Source organism: Falco rusticolus, chromosome 9 (genome assembly GCF_015220075.1).
Source record: "Falco rusticolus isolate bFalRus1 chromosome 9, bFalRus1.pri, whole genome shotgun sequence".
Taxonomy (NCBI): Eukaryota; Metazoa; Chordata; class Aves; order Falconiformes; family Falconidae; genus Falco; species Falco rusticolus.
In genome coordinates, this window is record NC_051195.1 from 49,458,310 (window position 1) to 49,477,863 (window position 19,554).

The following is a 19,554-nucleotide window of genomic DNA, read 5'->3' on the forward strand; positions in this document are numbered from 1 at the left end:
TACGCTTATTATAAAAAAAAAAAACAACAAAACACAAAAAAAAAAACCAAACCAAAAAAAAACCCTTACAAAAATGCTGCAACTGGAGTTAGAGAAGCTCTGCTTTACTTCTGCTGTTCTCTGGAACAATTGGAAGACCTTCCCTGCTGTTCCTTTTGACAGCTACCTGGTAAAGGGATGTGTGCTAGACCTCCAGTGCATGCACAGGGAGCTGTGAGGGTGCTGCAGGCAGTGGGGTGAAAGCCATGGAGGAGCTCTGGAGTCTAGGGAAAGCTAGAGCAGGATTTTAAATGTACAACAGTGCAGATGGGGAGAGCGGCTGGGTGGAGGGAGCTCTGCGCAGCACGTTTCTCAGAATAGTCACAGAGCTTAGCCTCATGGGCTCTGCCAAGCTGCTGAGCTGAATGGAGCACGCAGGAATTTGTGCTATGCTAACCCAGTGTTTGGGTGACTGAGAGGGTTAATGAATTAAGCTTACAATGAGAAGAATTCAGGGATTGTAAATCAATCAGCCAAACGGCATGGAGGGGTATAGTTAAGAGGCTTTCCTTTAAAGATGAATTTCTTGGCAGCTTCAAGTGCCAGAGCAGACCAGCTGTATTACCTCACGTTGCCTTTTGGGCAGATGGGAACCCAAAATAAATGTAACTCCACGCCCTGTTGCATGATGCTTCTTGCTCATTTGAGTTTGCTAAAAAGAGCTAAATGGAATAAGGGATAAAGAGAGACTTGTGGTCTTTAGGAATAAAATCCGTGGTCAGCTAAGTGCTCCCAGCCACGTGCACTTGCTGGGAGTGCAGGATTACAGCTGGAGGAGGCCCGGGGCTCCCCCCTGGCGTGACCACCCAGCCTTTGGCTTATGTCTGATTGTCTTTAACCAAAAGGCAGCAGCGCTGTCTGAAAGAAGAGCAGGAGGAAGCAGCATCTCCATCAGGCTGCGGCCAAGCAAACCAGGGCAGGTAGAGAGGCACAGCCATCACACCGTGCCCTGCTCCTTCCCACCCTCCCCACGCAACCGATGGGTGTTGCAAGCCCGTGGTGTGGGGTGCTCCCTGACCTGGCTGAAACAAGATGTACAGGTACAGCCGAGCCTGGGCAGGCACAGCGGAAGCTTTTTTCTCCCTCCGCCAGCAGTTGCAGTGCACCAGGCAGGGGCAGCGTGCCATCCCACTGCACACGCTGCCTGGTTTTATGCTGGGGCTAATAAGTTTCCATTTTGACCACCGCTGTCCGCCTTGCCTGGGACTGCAAATGTACTACAGTCTTGACCTAAAATCTTCTTTCCCATTTGCAGTTTCCGCTTTTTTAAATTCTCTCCTTTGTGCCCGTGACGATGGCCAGAGCCTTTGCGATTCTGGGGGCTGTAGCACCCACCCCTGCACAGTAATAACCAGAAGATGACTACGTGCACCGTGTCAGTGTCTGTTATGGCACGGTCACGGTCATGGTAGTGTCAGTTTTTGCAGCGTAATTTACTCTTCTCGTTGGCTGAAAATAATCTTACATTTACACTGTAAGATTTCCTGGAACATAGCAGGGCTGGAGGGTCTGCGGATCCATATCGTCATGTCAAAACATGCATTCCTGATCAGGAAGGAAGAGTGACCATGTCCTTCTGCAGGGCTCTGCGCTGCCTAGGCAGTAAAGACAGAGAACAGGCACCCAGCTCTCAGATCTTCTCTTTAAAGTATCCTCAAGGTCTAAACCACGTTTTTCCTTGACTGCTCATTGAAGGTTCCTGTCCCACAAAGGTGTTTTTCACTGACTGCTTTGGTGGTCGCATGAGCAAAGCAGCCAGCCTGAGTGCTGCAAGCGGGAGCAGGCGGTGGGGACAGGGCAGTTTCAGTCGTGCTCTTGTGCCGTAGGGTCCATCTGGTAAGAAGCAACAGCACAGCATTTCCGTAAGGTCCCTTCGTGTCAGAATGCAACCATGTCCTCTAAGATTGGATTCAGCCTTGCAAGCACCTTCCTTTTTCTGAAAGCAGGGTTGACTGAGCCTTTCTTGTTTTCCTCTGTAGATCTGGTGCTGTACTGCGAAGCCTTTCTGACTACGTACAGGACATTCATTACCCCTGAAGAGCTCATCAAGAAGCTGCAGTACAGATATCCTTTTGCACGAGTGGCACTGTCACCCCCACCAGGGATCCCAGCCCAGCAGTGGCCATGGAGGGAGCTGGCTGCAAGTTGTCTGGCCAAAGCCTGCTGCCAGCGTGGTCAGTAAGGTGCTTGCCCTGGAGGCACCCAAGCAGCCTGCCTTCATCCCTGTACGCTGCAGATGGGAGATGCTACCGGGCACGTGCAGGCGGGGCGTGCTGGACCCGAGAGTGGTCTTCTGAGGGCCCTGGCAGGGGAGGAGAGCAGTCCGGTTTCTCTGTACATTGCTGGGGAGCTGGTCTTTTATTCGGGATGTCTCCTTTGCAGAAAGGGGATCGTGCCACCTTCTGCCTCGCGGAGGGGCTGTGGGGTCTGCCTGCTTGGGCCAGCGCAGTTTAATAGTAGATGTGACAAAACCATCCAAACCTGTTCTCTCTCTCGTTACAACAAGTGCAGCACAGGAGATAATGTCCTCTCAGCCTTGTAGTTCTGAACTGAGCTTGTAACTGCCAACGAGGCGAGGGCCCCTGCGTGGCAGGGTGAACGTTAGCATTTCTGGCAGGGCACGGAGAAGGCGTCTTGCTGAGGACCCTGCCTGCAGTTCCTCCCCCCTTGGCTCGGTTCTGGGGCTCCCTTCGCCGTCAGCTGAGCGGGTCAGGGTCTGGGTTCAGGCGGTGCAAAGGCCCTGTGGGCTCTGGTCCTGTGCTCCCACGTCAAAGGCAGCCTGACGTCACCCTGTCCTGTGTCGCAGCTCATCACTGCCATCTGCAGCAGAGCTCCCCTGCCTCCCTCCTGCGGGATCAGCGCGGCCAAGGACGCGGCAGATCTCACTGCAGAGCATTTGTCAGTGAAAATGCTGGCTGGGGCGTTCCTGCGGGCCCTTGTCAATCCTTGCCTTACTGACAACCTTTTTCTCTTTCCCTTTGTTCACCCGACAGAAGCTTTTTCAACCTGTGCTGCCTCCCCTGCCACCATTCTCCTTGCAGCCAAATTGGGCAGTGCGGAAGGGAGAGGTGACACCTGAGATCTGTTGAGACCAGATGTCCCGGACCAGTGGGGGAGATCACAGCAGAGGGAGGAGTGCTGCTCATTAAATGTCACCTTAGAGAGAACAGTTTCAGGGTACGCCTGCTCTTCTAGCGTCAGTTCTGTGAGGTGTAAGGATGGCTCTAATTAAGATGGTATTAAGCCACCACCAGCTGCAGGTAGCTTAATACCATCTTAATTAGAGCTATATCGGTGTCCCTTATCTCCTGGAAATTGAACACCAGTTTCAGTTAAGACAGAATAATACATTACTCTGACGTTCCTCGAGGCAGCTGTTCACAGCACTGACGCTGGACTGACCACACTTAAGTTGATTCTTTAATTTGCAACCAACATATGAGAAGTTTTGCCACTTCCCAGACACGTTTAAGAAGCGGGTCAGTAAGAACACCTTCTTCGTGCTGGTGAGAGTGGTGGATGAGCTGTGGTGAGTTGCCTTCTTGGTTTTGGTATGGGACATGTGGGGTCGGTGACAGTGGCAGTTATGAAGAAGTGGTTTTGAAGCCCCATCTGTGCTGACAGCTGACATCCCCTATAGCGAGACACCTATAGTGCTGAACCCTCCTGTTGGGAGAGGAGGTTCGTGGTGTGTCCTAACTGGGTCAGCGATTTTAAAATAACCAGTAAAAGGGGAATCTCTGGGAAGGGAAGACCTGGGAAGAGGAGGTATTTCAGTCACTGGGTTGTACCTGTAGGGAAGAGTGACAAGACTCGGTACGGATACAAACCGTAGCTCGGTCAGTGTTGTAGCTGTGATGCCTTCCCTGAATTTTCCATCTTCCTCTCAGCTTAGTGGAGCTGACGGAGGAAATTCTCAAACTGCTGATGGACCTGGTCTTCCGGCTGGTCTGCAATGGGGAGCTGAGCCTCGCCAGAGTGTTACGCAAGAATATCCTTGATAAAGTGGAACAGAAGAAAATGCTGAGCTATGCCAATTCCATCAAACCTCTTGCAGCCCGTGGGGTGGCAGCCAGGTGAGGAAAGATGCACGTAACCATATCTTGGTCCTCTGAGAGACAGGGCATCCCTTTCTTGTGGACACAAAGAGTTTTCTCAGTCCAAACTACAAGAAAAAGAAAACGGGTCATGTTTTCTGAGCCTTTGCACTTCATCCTTGTTTCCTGCAGGCCAGGGACCCTGCATGATTTCCACAGTCATGAAATAGCCGAGCAGCTGACCCTGCTAGATGCTGAACTCTTCTATAAAATTGAGGTACAGAGATGAGGGTGGTGGGAGGGGTTCAGACGTGTACCCTCTGCCACCTCTGGCATTCCCTGCCAGCCCTCCCAGGACACTGGTGGGCTGTAGGAGACAGCTGAACTTGTGTCCGCAAGTGGCTCTCAGCACAGACTGTGACAAAATCCCATTTTAACCTGTGGTATTTTCCCACCATCTCCTCTTTTTCCTTGGCAGATCCCGGAAGTTTTGCTTTGGGCAAAGGAGCAAAATGAAGAGAAGAGCCCCAACCTGACACAGTTCACAGAGCACTTTAATAACATGTCCTACTGGTAAGGAGCTCGGAGTGACTGGCACTGAACTGTGCTTAACCTCCAGTGCCCTACAGATATTCAAAATATTCCTTGCAGAGCTGGGTTCCCTTGTTATAAGCAGGACAACATATATTTTTGGCCAGCAAGTAGATGCAGGGCACTCATCAGAGACCCCAGAGCACACAAGAGAGGTCAGGAGGGTTGCGGAGGGCACTGTAACCTGGAGGAATTGTTATCAGTACCATTGAGCCCTTCAAACAAACGTTCCCCTTGCAAATAAATGCACTCTGTGAAGGGTTATTGTAGTCATCCTTGAAATTAGTCTTTGTTGTGAATTAGAGTGCTCCCTTTAAGCTGGAGGTATCGTGAGCTCTTTAGTATTGTTGGCCCATCCTTATCAGTTACCAGTTTTTTAAATGGAAACGAGGAAAGCTGAGATCTTCTTAAGGGGATTTATCTTTTTTTTTCCTGTCTGTTCTTCCAGGGTCCGTTCAATAATTATGCTACAAGAGAAGGCCCAAGACCGAGAGAGGCTGCTTCTTAAATTTATAAAGATTATGAAGGTATCAGCTTGGTTCTTGCTGTGAATCACACACGCTACTCCTTATAGGAGGCAGGGGATTGGGACCTGCTGGTTGGTAGAGCTGTTGGATGCTAGAAGGCTTTCAGATCTGTCGAGTAACTGGAATATTCTCCCTCTTCACAGCACTTACGAAAGCTGAATAATTTTAATTCCTATCTGGCCATTCTTTCTGCACTGGATTCTGCACCCATTCGAAGGCTGGAGTGGCAGAAACAAACCTCAGAGGTGAGGAGCGGTGAGGGCCGTCATCTTCAGGGGGAAGAAAGATAACTGTGGTTGTGGCATGAAGCAGCTGGGTGGTTTTACCAGCTCGGCCATGTCCCAGGGTGGAGGGAGGGGGGTAACTGCTCCCCAGTGGGTGTAACGCCACGGTGCTGGAAGCCTGCAGCGCGGCTGGGCATTCCGACAGCTGCAGGAGGGCCAGAGCAGGCACGGGTGAGAACAGCCTCCTCCTCCTCCTCCTCCTCCCTGCAAACTGCAGGCTGGGTGAGGCTGAAGGCAGCGAGGCTCTGCGATACTGGGCGTCAGGCTGAGTAAATCAGTTGGAAGCGTTTACAGGATGGCATTAACTCCCCGCCTGCCTGGCTGTCTGGGGAGAGGTTACAAAGAACATGGGTTTGCAGCAGTGGTGTCACCGTGGGCTTTGTGTCCTGCCAGGGCCTGGCTGAGTACTGCACGCTGATCGACAGCTCCTCATCCTTCCGCGCATACCGAGCCGCGCTGGCTGATGTGGAGCCTCCCTGCATACCTTACCTGTGAGTTGGTAGTTTCTTTCCTCTGCCGTTACTTCTGCACGTTAGAATGGTTCCTTCAAGGATTTCTCAGCAGCTTCTGCTCAGCTCAGCGCTTGCCTTTTGCCCTACATCTCGAATGAGACAGCAGTGCGCCACACCAGCCCACATGCCCTCTCTGGAGCAGTTTGTCCCGTAGCATAGGGCAGCAGGGTGACAGCTGTCTCTTGTAAAGGCGGCTGTTGTGTATTGACTGTGGCGAAGGAAAGATCAAGTGCCTGGATCTTTAGTTGATGCTTTTTAACTATATTTTCTTTGGGACTGTGGGCAGAAAGACAGATTTACCCATGAGGTGCGATGGATCCCACAGCTTCAAGCTGCTGCATGCTCCTCTGTGACAGCTCTGGTTCTGCTGACTGCAAGAGCTGGTAAATGAGGAGCCTGCCTTGTCAAACGTGCTGCGTCATCCTCTTTCTAGATGAAAGGTTGAAGCTATTGCCCTGCTCTTGGAAGAGCCTTCTGATCTAGATACCAGATTTGCTCTGGGTTTACACTGGTAAAACTTCTAGTCTTACTTTCTTCTATGGAAAGAGCTCTGTCGGAAGAGGTTGTGTAGGTACACAGCATCTCATCTGGCAGGGGACCACAGCAGGACTGTGCGGAGATACGGCTGAGTAGGGGGGAAGGGAGCATGGACCCCCTTGCTGGGGAAGCCCTTTTGTATAAAACTGGAAGGAAGGTTTAACTCCTGGCGGGCACTTCCCATCACAGCTTTCTTCCAGCCTGGTCCTCCTTTCCGTGGAGGGTGAAAGTGCAACCTCAGTGCCCATAGTGTGACCATGAGTACCTCTCAGAGATCCCTCGGCTGCGCATGGTGGGTGCCTTGCACCTGGACACCTTTGCATCTGCTGCTGGGGGAGCATTTCTGCATCTGCTGCTAGGGGAGCATTTCTCTCTAGTTTAAAGTTACCATGCCGGTGGTGGCAGCCGCAGGAGGCTGCTAGGTTGCATCTGGCTGCTTTTTGGCTGGTCATCCTGCCCCTGTGTAGCTGACCTCTGTACCTGTTTGTCTTCTCCCTGGCCTGCTGCCCCTGTCTCTCAGAGGCCTGATTCTGCAGGACCTGACCTTTGTTCATCTGGGGAACCCTGACTACATTGACAGCAAAGTGAACTTCTCCAAGCGCTGGCAGCAGTTTAACATCCTGGACAGCATGAGGTGCTTCCAACAAGTGTAAGTGCAGCAAGAGCAGGGTCAGGGCTGGCGTTGAGACACCACGGCGGGGACTAGGGGGGGCGTGGGGTGTTGTGGCTGGGGCAGGGGAGCCCCTGTGCGAGGGGAAGGGAGTCTAAGGCAAAGCGTCGTGATGGAGGTGTAAGGATACCTGGGAACGACAGGGCCCCGGTCACAGTCTCCTTCCCTGTCTAGATTAGATACGACTAAAAGTTGTAAAGACGTTTTTCCTATGTTAATTTTGAGATCCAGCGCAGTAAAAATTTCCCACTGCTCCCTTCCAGATAACAGGTTTTCCTCCAGGTTTTGCTGTTGCTGGTTCCTACATTCTCTAGGTCGTGGAGGCTTTTCTTCAATGCTGTCTTGCAGCAGAGGCAGCAGATCTAACTGCTGATTTAAGTGTGATAGTGTCTGTTTTTTTTCTTTCTCCCTCCAATTCAGCGAAGGGCGTGATGGTTTTTTCCCTTTTTCGGTGTCACACCTCTGCCAGGAGTATTGGGCGCAGGCCACAGTGCTGGATGTCCTTAGAGCAGGGTGGGGGTGGCTCAAAGTTGGGAGAGGTCCTCAGGTAGCCCCTTGTTTAACTGCAGCCCTCCTCTGGTTTTCCAGACATTACGACATCAAAAGAAATGACGACATAGTGACATTCTTCAACGATTTCAGCGACCACCTGGCTGAGGAGGCCTTGTGGGAACTGTCCCTCAAAATCAAACCTCGGAACATTACGAGGCGGAAAACAGACCGAGAAGAGAAAACCTAGGAGGAGGGGTTGTGCGAGCGAGGAGAATTGCTCCGCAGACGCACCGAGGGCAGCTATGAGACTGGAGTTCAATGTTTGTACCTGTTACTGGATGACGCACCCTCCCTCCCAGCGGGCAGCGATCCCTGGGGGTGTGAGCGTCGGGCTCTCGCAGCAGCCAAGCCGTGACCGTGCGCGTCAGCCGCCAAGGGCAGAGATCAGCCGCCGCTCGCTGTGCTCGCCCACCTTCTCCTCCCGTCCTTCTGTGCCATGAATCAGCTTTAAACCCGGGGAGAGAGCTTGTGGAAGGAGGGTCCCATGCACGCGTGTTACTGGTTTGCTGGCTGATTGCATCCGGGAATACCTGGGCTTTTCCTTCCATCCACAAAGGAGGGTCAGCAAGGGCTCAGCACCCCCAGACTTGTCTCCAGAGTGGCGTTCAGCAGGCAGCAGCCACGGAAGCCCAGGGTTTGAGCCAGCCCTGCAATGCCACCTTAAAACGTGTTCATCGTAGGAGATAAGGATGGAAGAGCCTCCCGCTGCCTGCCGGAGGAGCTCTGCCTTCAGAGAGCTGCTTGTGTTTACAGGGGTCTTCGGTTTACCCCAGATCTCTGGCACCTTCTTCATGGGAGGAAGGTACCAGTCGTAGATACGGAAGAGGCACTGAAAATGTGGGCAGGGACCCGCCATCTGCAGTCATCGTATCCCCCTCCTCCTCTCAGATCTCATTATTTAAGCAACAGTAATCCCTCCAAACCCTGGAAACGTGGACTACCCGAGGTACTGCAGTTCACTTGTCTGTGAACCCGTATCTTTTAGTGATGGTACTAGCTTTTGCACAGTAAATGCTGTAGTATACAAGACTGTAAATATTAGTATTTAGAATCCATTGGGGATTTTTTTGATGCATGTCTCAATACCAATGGGTTTATAGGAAAAAAAAGTGCAAAACAGTATGTACAAAATTCACAACCAGTGACAATGTTGTTCCAAGTGCTGGAAGAAGGGAGGCTCGGGGCGGCCGCACGGGTGCTGGCTGTGGAGCAGGCGCAGGAACCAGGCAAAGGAGCCAGCGGGGCCATTTCTGGAGTTGGAGATGGGAACCAGGAAGGAGCCCTGTGCCCAGCCGAGCCGCCCCGAGCCCTCCGCCCCGCTCCTCTCTCCTCTCACTGTTGCCAAATGGTTTTTCCCAGGGGTGTCTGGCTGACCCTTGGTGCTGTGCTTTGTGATCCGCGCTTTGGCAGGAGCCCCAGCAGGTCCCCAGCCCCAGCCCCGCCGTGCCGGAGCCAGCAGGGCAGGGGCAGCCCGGCAGGGAAGAGCGAGCGGGGATCTCATTTCCCACACACGCAGCGTTAATCCCAATCTGTTTGGTGTGCCTTATTCAGTCCCTCTGTCCCCTCTGTGTCCCACCCAGGGTGTCCTCCCCAGCGCAGCCCCAGCTGGGCCACCTCGCATCCCTCCTCTGTCCTTACCCGATGGTTTACGGTGTGGATCGTGGGCTTGAGTGTACGCTGTAGATTTTAGCAGCCTCATGAGGCCTTTCTCAGCACCATGTCACGTGGTCACAGGTTTTTACACAGTTCAGTCTAACAAAATCCTGCAGTTTTCGGGCAGCAGCTCGCAAGGAATACAGGCAGGGTGTTTCACAGAGCATCCTTAACTTATTTCTCAATAGCAGCTCCGTGTTTGCTAAAGCCTCTGTTTATTCTGGGTGAATCAGAGTTGCAAGTACTTCCTTCTACAAACAGATTGCAAAGTCTTAGCCAGCTCCCTGCAAGACAGCAGCTCTGCCTGGTGGGCGGCAGCAGGGTCTGTAGATTGTACCCAGCTCGATTATTTTCCAGAGGTCAGATGCTGAAGCACAGAAATACCCTCCTGCCTGCAAGGCCACCTTCTGGGGGAGGAGAGCGTGGGGTGCAACACCAGTTCGTGCCGTGCAACCCCGGAGCAGGAGGAGCGGGGATCTTCCTGTGCTGAAATGTGGAGTCCGAGCCAAAACTCTTCAAAACCAGTTTATTTTTACGGCACTAATGGCACTGGGGCCATGTGTCGTGTCCGGCCGAGGCTTTGCAATCCCCAAAGGCTTCCCAGCCTTCCACGCAGGAAGGAATGCTTGTGGTGTTCTCCTTTGTAAATAAGATTTTTTTAAAAAAAACCCTGACATGGTGAGACTGTGAAAAGGCAGATACACCCCGTCCCTGGAGCAGGCTCCCTGCAGCCGGCGCTGAGCACCTCCCTGGGTCGGTGTGCGGTGGCACAGGAGTGGGGGGTGCGGCGGTAGCACCAACACCGCAGCCCATCGCTCCGCTTTCCACGGGCGGGGGCGGGGGGGCACCGTGTTCATGGCCAGGGCTCGGTGCCGTGGGGGAACAGGAGGGTGCACCTTGTCTTCAGCCCTGCCGGGTCACTCCCCTCCTCTCTTGCTGGCCAGCGGGAGCTGTTTGCAGGTTCTGCCCTGCGCTCGAGACCACGGAACCCTCTTAGCAGCAGAGGGGTCTCACTCCCCGCCCTGCGCCAGCCCCCCCAAAGCCAGAGGCTGAGCCCACGATGTGGGGACGGAAGGTCTGCGTGGCCGCAGCACCTCGTCCAGCACAGTGGGGCTGAGCCCCCGGCTTTCCTCCCCTCCCTCTCCCCTTTGCTCTGCTGTCATCCCCAGCCCAGCCGGGTGTCCCGACCTCGGGCTGGGCTCGCAGGGCTGGGGGGGCCCTAAAGAAGGGTCTCCTTGCCCAGAGCAGCTTCAGGTTTGCTGACTGCAGAGACCCCACCCCCCGCCCCCCTCGGGAGCAGGACCCCTGGGGAGCAGATGCCCAGAACGACAGCGCTTTGCAAGACTGGCCATGAGCGTGTTCACGTGTCTTGCAGGCAGTGTCCTTGAGGCCGTCACCTCTCATTTTTGGGAGATGGAGGGGTCTCAATCCCCTCTCCGCGCAGGGCAGGGAGCAGGAAGAAGCAATGCCCCCGGTCACCAGCCCCCTGCCCTGCTCCCAGGCCTCTCCCCCACCCCCAGCTGTTCAGTTGTATTATATATTTACCACTAACCCCGTCCTGATGGTGGCATCTTCCTGCGAACATTTCAGACCTGTAACTTTTATATTAAAGACAAATAAACACCAATAACAAACCTGCCTGACGATCCTGTTTACAGTGCATGCAGCAGTCTGTGGATTAAAGTGACAATCGAATCCACTTCTGGCACTGGTGTGGCCTCGTATTTTCTCATGTGCCCTAAGGGTTTCCCGCTGCCCTTGCCCCTCTTCCCTTTTATTTTTCCTCTATAAATTTCTTCCTTGCCTCCGTCGAGGTGGTCTTGCCCCAGTACAAGCCCTACGCTCGGGCGGGAGTATCTGCTCCTGTCACCTTCCTGCGGGCACCCATGTCCCCTGTGCTGGGGGCTTCCTGCTCCCCAAAACATGTTGGCAGACGCGTGCCCGGTGCAGCCTGGCCGGTGCAGCAGCCACGTGCCAGGGGCTATAAATAACCCCTGTGGCGACCGAGCACGCTCCTGCGCTATTCCAGTCCTGGATGGGGTTCAAAATTCCTCTGGGAGTCTTTGTCATCGGCCGGCTCGGGAGGAGGATGGCCAGACTGACCGAGCACATACCCCTGGCTCACTCGCTGGGGCTGCCCCGCGGTGCTGCATCCACCGGCCTGGCAAAGCGCGAGGGGGCTGCAGGCTCGGCCGCAGTGCCCAGGGGGGCAGACGCGAGGGCGGCGGTGACCGACATCCCTGCTTGGCTCATGAGAGCCATGGGGAGACCCAGCGGCTTGTCCTCCCCGCCCCCACAGCAGCTCAGCCAGTGGCACCCCCAGACCCAGGGCCGCTGCGTCCCCAGCACAGCCCGTGTGGGCTCCCCTTGCCTGGGGTCCCGCTAGGGCTGGAGCCCCCCCACCTGCCTGTGGAGGAAACCCTCATGTGACCAGTGATGGGAGAAATTGACCCTAACTTTTGTGGTGCACAGAGAAAATGGCAGCTTTGGCTACACCTGTATTTTATTTCAATCTGGAAGCAAGAAGCAGGCGGCAGCGTGGACAAAGTTACCGTAGAAGCTAAATTTGTGGCTTTGTACCTTCTCATGTTAATTACCGGTGAGGGCTTCTGGCATGCCCAGGCAGCGGCTGCACGCTGTGGCCTCTCCATCATGCCTTGGCCCATTGCTCCATCTCCAGCCCCAATTCTCCAGGACGCTCCTGCCGTGCTGTGTGGCACCTCCAAGGGACATTCCGTGGTCACGGGATTCAGCATCCTGCAGCAGCGCTCGACCCCGGACACGGCGCCAGCACGGCTTCGGCCTGGGCTCCTCCTGCCTGCGCCACGGCCCACGGGGCTGGGAGCGGGCATGGAGGCACATGCGGCTCCAGAGCGGCTCCTCGCCCTGCCAGGATGTAAGGGCGCTGCCCCCCGGCCCTGCGGTTGCTTCATGGCCGCCCCTTCCCCACGGCAGCCCCAGCAATGCCACGCGGGGGCTGCGGCCACTCCACCTGGCCGTCCCCCCTGGGGCCGCGGTGAGGAGCCCTGCCCTGTCCCTGGGGCTCGGGGTCCCTGTCACAGGTACAGGGCCACCAGGACGTAGATGACCCAGCTGATGGAGGCAAACAAGCCGAAGAGGAGGCTGAAGAGGACCAGCGTCTGGGCCTTTCTGGATGCCACGTTTGCCCAGGCCACGTCTCCACGGCTGAGTGCGGCCCGGGTCTGGCCCGGGGGGAGGAAGGGGAGCGGTGAGAGGGGACCCGCAGCACAGGGTGGGGGATCGGGGGTGCCAGGCGGGGCTGGGGTAAATCAGGACCGCGCTGTCCTTACCTCATGGGAGTAGAGGAGGGCGATGAGGCCAGTCAGTGGGCAGCAGAAGACGGTCACCAGCACCGACTCCACCATGTAGTCCCTGGGCAGGTGCTGCGATGGCCCCGTGCCCGCCTGCCCCTCGTACTGCGACGGGGGAGGGGGGCGGTGAATGCCGCACAACACCCCTGGGCGAGGGTCCCCCCCCCAGGTTGTGCTGCTCAAGCATCGTTTGGGGCACCGCGTGGGACCCCACAAACCCGGGAGGGGAGATGAGGGGGAACCGGGGGGCGTGGGGGATACGTACGGTGGGGCAGGGCAGGGGGGCAGGGGGGGGGCCCTGGGCCGGGGGCGGCCCCGGCTGGTACAGGGCAGGTGCCGGCTGGGAGAAGCCACCCGGGAGCGGCGGGTAGAGGAGGTGAACGCTCTTGGGGTCCGGGGGCGAGTAGGGCGGCGGGTCCCCCTCGAAGGCTGCGTTGGTCACCGCGGCCACCACGGCGGCGGGGTGGGCCCAGCGGGGGCCGGAGCCGTGCACCCCCCCGGCCGGCGCGCTGCCCCCCCCCCGCTCCGCTCCCCCCGCCGCGGGGCCGCCGGGCGCCTCCATCCCACCGCGACACCTACGGGGACAGGGAGGCCGTGGGCTGCCCGGGGGTCCCCCGATCGTGGGGGGGTGCCCGTGTCCCGGTAACGAGGGGCCGGGCCGGGCCGGGTCGCCCGCAGCAGCGCGGAGCGACCGCCGGAGCCCCGGCTCCACTCGCGTCCGCGCCCGCGGGGTCCCCACCTGCCGGGGCCTGGCCCCCTACGGCCCCCGCGTGGCCCCGGGGCTCGGCCGGGCCGCGCCGGTTAATCATTGACCGGCTGTTTGCGTGGCGCCGCGGGCGGGGCGGGGGGGCGGGGGGGTGCGCTCAGCCGAGCCCCAGCGCAGCTTTTCGGGTGCACGCGTGGGGCCGGGCTTTCCACGGAACACCGCGCTGCTGCCGCGGGGGGGGCGCTGCCCGCCCCGGCCTCGTCTATTTACATGCCAACGTGTATAATTACAGCTGTTAACGGTGAACTGGTGCGCACAGGCCCGTCCCCCGGCATGCACACACCTGCATGAGGCACAGCCATCACTCTACGCTGAGGCGCGGCCGTCTATAACGAAGTACGGCCACCACCTACGGCGAGGCCCCGCCGCCTGTAGCGGGGCACGGCCGCCCACCGGAGCGTGCGCGGCGCCCCGGCCCCGCGGGGCTGCACCGCCCACCCGCGCTCAGCGCACGTGGCCCCGCCCCCGGGCCCGCCCATCCGCGCCCCGCCCCGGACTACAGCTCCCGGCAGCCCCCGCGGCAGCGCCCCGCGCCCCGCCATGGCCTCCGCCGGCGGCCCCGAGCCCGAGCGGCCGCACCCCAAACCCTTCCTCATCGGCGTCAGCGGCGGCACCGCCAGCGGCAAGGTGAGCCCGGGGGGGCGGCCGGGGCCGGCGGGCCCCCGGGGAGAGGCCGGGCCCGGGACCCCCGCGCCCTCGGTCCCCCCCGTGCCTTCAGCTGTCCCCCGGTGCCCTCGGGTCCCCCACCGCCCCCCCGGTGCCCTCGCCCCGCGCCCCGTACCGTCTGTCCCCCCTCTCCGCTGCCCTTATCGCTCTCCCCCAGTGTCCTCCCGCCCACCCCCCGCCCGGTGCCCTCATCGCCCTCCCCCCCGCCCCTCCCGGTGCCCTCATCACTCCCCCCGCGGTGCCCTCGCCACCGTCCCCCCCCCCCCGCCCTCGTCGTCGTGTCCCCCCGCCCGGCGCCCTTGCCCCCTCCCCCCCGGTGCCCTCACTGCCCCCCCCTCATCCCCCCAGTCCACCGTCTGCGAGAAGATCATGGAGCTGCTGGGGCAGAACGAGGTGGAGCAGCGGCAGCGGCAGGTGCTGATCCTCAGCCAGGACCGATTCTACAAGGTGCTGACGCCCGAGCAGAAGGCCAAGGCGCTGAAGGGCCAGTACAACTTCGACCACCCGGGTGAGCCCCGCTGCCCCCTGCCGTAACGGGGCCCGGCCGGCAGCCGGGGTCACCCGAGGGGCCTGGAGAAAAGCAGAAGTGTTGGACAACACGAACGCTCCTTTGCCCGCCGCCGTCCTGGGGCGCCTGGGCAGGGGGATGCTGCAGAGCTGGGGAGCATCCCAGCTGGCACGGCACCAGTGCCGGGAGGCTCCGTAATAAAGCGCAGCGCTCCCCAAACCCCCCGGCACCCCGGGCTCGGGGCGCTGCTGCGGGTGCGGACGGGACAACGATCCACCCTTGGCTAAGGGCCGGTGCCTGCTGTAGGCTGTCGGGGTGGGTGATGACAAGGATTAAGGTTGCCTGAGGTTTTCTAAATTACTCTTACCTAACAGACTAGAAGAGTTGCCCAAAATTATACAATTACCAAGTGGTTTGGAAAAATTATACAATTACGGGGTTCACATTTGGGTGCTTAATTTGTAAGTGGCAAATTCTGCCTTCCGTCTCTCTGGAACCAAGCACAGCGATTATCCCTTGGGTGGGGAGCGCTGGATCACTGCTGCTAGGGAAGGACAAGGCACGAGTCCTTTTTTTCCTGGTGTAACACCGGACAGGGAGTTTTTCCTTCAGGTCTAGAAAATTCGAGCAGCACATTTGATATATAGCAGTATCTGAAACTCTTCCTCTTGCAGATGCTTTTGATAACGATTTGATGCACACAACCCTGAAAAATATTGTTGAGGGCAAAACGGTTGAGGTGCCCACGTACGACTTCGTCACGCATTCTAGGTAGGTTTCAGGTTTGTGCGGTCTTGTCGCGCATGTGGCCATCCCTGCTGTGGTGCGAGACCCATTTCAATGTCCTCTGGGTGTTGTTTCCTGGCAGGCTGGCAGAGACGACGGTGGTCTATCCTGCCGATGTTGTCCTCTTTGAGGGGATCCTGGTTTTCTACAACCAAGACATTCGGGACATGTTCCATCTGCGGCTCTTTGTTGATACAGATTCCGACGTCCGGCTGTCGCGCAGAGGTAGTGCTCAGCCGTCACGGCAGCGTCAGCCTGCTCCTGCTCCTGCTCCTTATCCATCCTCGGCCATGTGGTAAGACTCACGGGTTTTATCTTCCCATTCCAGTGCTGCGAGATATGAAACGCGGGCGGGACCTTGAGCAGATCCTCACCCAGTACACCATGTTTGTCAAGCCTGCCTTTGAGGAGTTCTGCTTACCGGTACTGAACGTTTCACTGATATGATCTGTGTTTTTTTGGGGGGAGAGAAGGAGTAGGGTCGCCTGGGGATTAGCCAAACAGTAGCTGCAGCAGTGGTGGCTTTGATTTTGCCATTACAAGCTGTTTAAGGAACTGGAAGGGTTGGTCCCTTCTGCTTGCAAAACGCCGTGGAAGTCCCTAGAGGCGGCGCACGGTTTTCTCCCTGCTGGCTGCCGTGGCTGTTTTAGCTCGGGCCCCTTTGACTGAAACACTCCCACTCTGCGTTTATTCTGAAGTCCTGCAGGCAGAAAGAAGGGTTTGGTTTCCAACAGGCAGTCCCTCAACAGGGAACGCAGGCAAAAACCTGCAGCAGACCGTTACAGCATCTGCTTGCTACATCATACAACGCAGGGTCAATTTAGGTGCTCATGTAGTCAAATCAAGTTGTAAAAAAGCCCTTTGAGAACAAAATCCTGTACGTGGGTTAAATAAGATGGAAAAGGCTGGTTCAGGCGCCTCTTGCTCTAGATCAAAGCAATTCTGGGATTGTAAAAGTACTCATTAGAAATGCCAGATTTGCCAGCCTCTTTGTAAGCGTGTGTGTGAAGGGGTGAAGCAGGGGCTCTGTGGTGGTAGAGATCAATAAAATGTCATCACAGGCAGGAAGAAGGAATTTCACATGCACACTGGGAACCTTGGCTTTGGGCAGAGATTTAGCAACGGCTTGTGAAATGCTGACTAGAACCAGCTCTTAGCAAATAGACCTCAGCCTTGAAGCAGGCGACCCGTTTGAAGGCAGCAGACTCCTCAGAAGTGTGAAAGCGAGTACTCCACACTTGACCTGCTGCTTCTGCCTGGTGATTCACTGCACAGGGACAGTAAGAACAACCCCTGACCTTAAATCCAGTGCACGTCAGCCTGTGTGACTTCTCAATTCATTTAGGTGTTACCGTGACTGAGAGCTTTAACTTGCAGCCCCGGAGCACAGAACCCCTCTGTCTGCCCCAGCTGTCTGGTGTTTGGGAGCTTCTTCCTAGGGTAAAGCTGACCTTCCCGTTAACAGCCTTCCTGCCGTTTCTGTTTTGCAGACAAAGAAGTACGCAGATGTGATCATCCCCCGAGGCGTTGACAACATGGGTAAAAGGGAGTTTGGTTCTCGGTCCCGTTCCTCTGGGGAGACCACCCTTGGGGCGGGGCAGGGGGCCGCTGCCCGTGTTTGCCGGCTCCTAAGGGAAGGGGTTTTGCTGGAGGGCAGGGAGCTGCTCAGAGCCTGGCCAAGATGCCGGGCTGGAAAGCGGACGTGGGACTGCAGTGCAGAGCAGGACGCCGCTGTTAAAGCTGGTGTTGCCGTCGCTGGTTTCTGTGAGGTCTGACCTCACTGCGGAGGGTGGGCATTGTTTCATTTAAGGGCTCGTTGTTAAAACCCGAGTTGAACAGGGCTGGACGCTCCGCATCTTGTAGATAGCTCAGCCAAGAATTTCTTCATGTCCTGTTATTTCCCGTTCCTCTCCACAGTTGCTATAAACCTTATAGTGCAGCACATTCAAGACATCCTAAACGGAGATATCTGCAAGTGGCAGCGAGGGGCGGTGAACGGACACGGTCGGACCTACAAGCGCCCATTCCCTGAGCAAACGGAGAGCAGCAGCGTGCTAGCGGCCAGCAAACGCTCCCACCTGGAGTCCAGCAGCCGGCCGCACTAACCTGCCAGCATCTCGGGGAGTGGCCTCTGGGCCAGACCACCGCTGAGGACAACTTTGGGGAAGGACTTCAACAGAACGGTTGGTGAAGTGCCCTTTGAGTCATACTAGCAGCGGAGGGGATGCTGGTGTGAAACTTCTCACAGAGGGGAGGGGAAGGAGTTGGCCTGCTGCCCTCTCCCCTCCAAACCCCCTCCCTGCTCTCCCTGCCATGTCTGGAGTTATTACATCACTTGATGAAGTGGTTAAGGCAGTGCTACTTGCCTTTTTTTCATTTTCAAAATGGGATCTAATGCCGAAGTCTCCCCTGAAAATTAAACGCCACCAGGTGATTAGCAGGATACACCCCCTTTCCCCAGTGATGATTTTCCTTTGCAGGAAAATTACCTGTGAAAAAACCTGGAAAATGTCCAAAAGGAGAACCAGTCTCTCTGTCCAAGACTAGCTCGCACCCTGTTAATTTTAACAAGCAGGTGCAGTCCTTACTTTTCTCCACCTTGTTGGCACCTCGAGTGCTGGCAGTGCTCTCCTGCTGGCCATCCTTTCTAGCCTGTAGCAGCGCGTGGGGGCAGGAATCTCTCCCGAGACAGAGAGGAGACAGGGATGTCTGTGACAAATGGGAACTTGCAGTTCATCAGGGAACAGGCTCAGGAAGTTGTGTGATTTGGGCTCCTAACTTGTTCCTTTCCAAGCTCTCGAACCTTGCTACGCTGTATGATTATTTTTTTGTACCCAAATAAGTCTCCTTTACCACAGTGACTGAATGTGTGAGCTCCAGCTGGATTGAGTTGCTCATGGAAAGAGAAACCTGACCTTGTCAGTATTAGTGGCTTTTAGGGCATTTCTGTCCTGCTGGTTGCAGATTCTGCTGGGCGGGATCTGTCCGCTTCCAGAGCTGGGTGGTAAGACCAGCAAGGGGGAAAGCTGTGAATCGGGAGACCCTCCTGATGGCACAAACGGCTGTCTGGGTGTGCTTCTACCCTCAGACAGGGTCACAGCGTTCCCCTTGCACTTGGGCAGTTTAAACTCAAGAATGTCTGGCTTTCTAAAAAGAGCAGATCAGAGGCTGGAAGTATAAACAGTGACATCCCAGTTTCCGCAGTTTACTCCAGATAAGTGATACTGCAGCAACATGAAGCTTCTAGAAAAAAAATTCTGAAATGAAGTGCCAGTTGGGTCTTTGAGAATGTCCTTGTGATAACCTTCTTGAGTCTGGACTCTACGGTCTGTTTTAAGAATGAGGGTGGGTGGGGAAATACTATTAAGAGGAACTTTTTCATATTTGCCAGTTTTCTCAAACCAGGGTCGGGCTGTGATGGTTGTGGGTATGTTACTTCGGCTAATAAACTAATGAACAAACAGTGATCAGAAATGCCCATTTTATATAAAGGCTATTCGTTATTTGCACTACACCAGCACAGAGGTACAGGAAGGAACGCTTCTGGAGTTCTTTCTCCCCTTAACACAGAATTGATAGCTTCAGCTCTGTAACAGCTGAAGCTTTAGAGAAAAACTTTAATAATGCAGTCTGCACTTTCATTCCTATCGTCTTTTCAACACTGGAAATGGGTAAAGGTTTGTATTCTGTTAGCAGTCACCACGGTTCAGTGGCACACTTCTGTAATGCCAAGGAGAAACCAGTTCATTTCCTAACTGCTGCTGAGTGCTGTTTAGCTCAGGGGACAGACTTAGAGTATGAGCTACTGCACCGAAGCATTAGCTATCGGGCTGGATTCAAGTAGGAGCAAAATAGTCACTAAAACCTACTTTGAATGGCTGTGGTGGTTGATCATACCTTCCTCTGGGGGTGGGGGGAGCGCAAAGCAGCCTTGAATAGCATTTGTTACAGCAGTAAGGAACACTGCAGTACAAAGCACCCTTGTCTGTCTGTGACTGCTGTTCTGGGTCAGCTTGAGCTGCACTGCAAGGTTCTGCTGCTGTAGCCATGTGGGGAAAAATCATCAAATGTGGCATAGGTACTACAACCTTTGT

General features: G+C 56.1%; 3 protein-coding genes across 9 annotated transcripts in view; 2 read left to right on the forward strand and 1 right to left on the reverse strand.

Moving 5' to 3' along the window:
* Positions 1–11,101, forward strand: part of RAPGEF1 (Rap guanine nucleotide exchange factor 1) — a 92,063-nt gene extending 80,962 nt beyond the window's left edge. For all 7 annotated transcript variants that reach the window (XM_037399561.1, XM_037399564.1, XM_037399562.1 and 4 more), the window contains 10 exons: positions 2,019–2,103; positions 3,476–3,568; positions 3,930–4,115; positions 4,269–4,353; positions 4,555–4,649; positions 5,116–5,194; positions 5,338–5,439; positions 5,872–5,969; positions 7,048–7,176; positions 7,786–11,101. In XM_037399561.1, coding sequence (XP_037255458.1) covers positions 2,019–2,103; positions 3,476–3,568; positions 3,930–4,115; positions 4,269–4,353; positions 4,555–4,649; positions 5,116–5,194; positions 5,338–5,439; positions 5,872–5,969; positions 7,048–7,176; positions 7,786–7,936 — 1,103 coding nt within the window. In that variant the 3' untranslated portion in view covers positions 7,937–11,101. The remainder of the gene's footprint in view (positions 1–2,018; positions 2,104–3,475; positions 3,569–3,929; positions 4,116–4,268; positions 4,354–4,554; positions 4,650–5,115; positions 5,195–5,337; positions 5,440–5,871; positions 5,970–7,047; positions 7,177–7,785) is intronic.
* A 766-nt stretch (positions 11,102–11,867) lies between these two features.
* Positions 11,868–13,452, reverse strand: PRRT1B (proline rich transmembrane protein 1B). The gene is made up of 3 exons (XM_037401070.1): positions 13,000–13,452; positions 12,714–12,839; positions 11,868–12,605 (listed from the first exon to the last, which is right to left on the reverse strand). The coding sequence occupies exons 1-3, from the start codon at positions 13,294–13,296 to the stop codon at positions 12,459–12,461; spliced, it is 570 nt and encodes a 189-aa protein (XP_037256967.1). The 5' UTR covers positions 13,297–13,452; the 3' UTR covers positions 11,868–12,458.
* Positions 13,453–13,995: 543 nt separating this feature from the next.
* Positions 13,996–18,925, forward strand: UCK1 (uridine-cytidine kinase 1). Its single transcript, XM_037399650.1, has 7 exons — positions 13,996–14,127; positions 14,515–14,674; positions 15,349–15,445; positions 15,543–15,685; positions 15,789–15,883; positions 16,951–16,999; positions 17,378–18,925. The coding sequence occupies exons 1-7, from the start codon at positions 14,041–14,043 to the stop codon at positions 17,563–17,565; spliced, it is 819 nt and encodes a 272-aa protein (XP_037255547.1). The 5' UTR covers positions 13,996–14,040; the 3' UTR covers positions 17,566–18,925.
* The last annotated feature ends 629 nt before the right edge of the window (positions 18,926–19,554 follow it).

Bases quoted from the DNA above. Each gene is read 5' to 3' on its own strand.
- PRRT1B (XM_037401070.1), bottom strand. From the start codon at position 13,296: ATGGAGGCGCCCGGCGGCCCCGCGGCGGGGGGAGCGGAGCGGGGGGGG. The intron at 12,840-12,999 runs GTACGTATCCCC...CCCCCGTCGCAG, and splicing joins CCCCCCTGCCCTGCCCCACC to TACGAGGGGCAGGCGGGCAC. The intron at 12,606-12,713 runs GTAAGGACAGCG...CCCCCGGGCCAG, and splicing joins CCCTCCTCTACTCCCATGAG to ACCCGGGCCGCACTCAGCCG.
- UCK1 (XM_037399650.1), top strand. From the start codon at position 14,041: ATGGCCTCCGCCGGCGGCCCCGAGCCCGAGCGGCCGCACCCCAAACCC. The intron at 14,128-14,514 runs GTGAGCCCGGGG...TCATCCCCCCAG, and splicing joins GCGGCACCGCCAGCGGCAAG to TCCACCGTCTGCGAGAAGAT. The intron at 17,000-17,377 runs GTAAAAGGGAGT...TCCTCTCCACAG, and splicing joins CCGAGGCGTTGACAACATGG to TTGCTATAAACCTTATAGTG.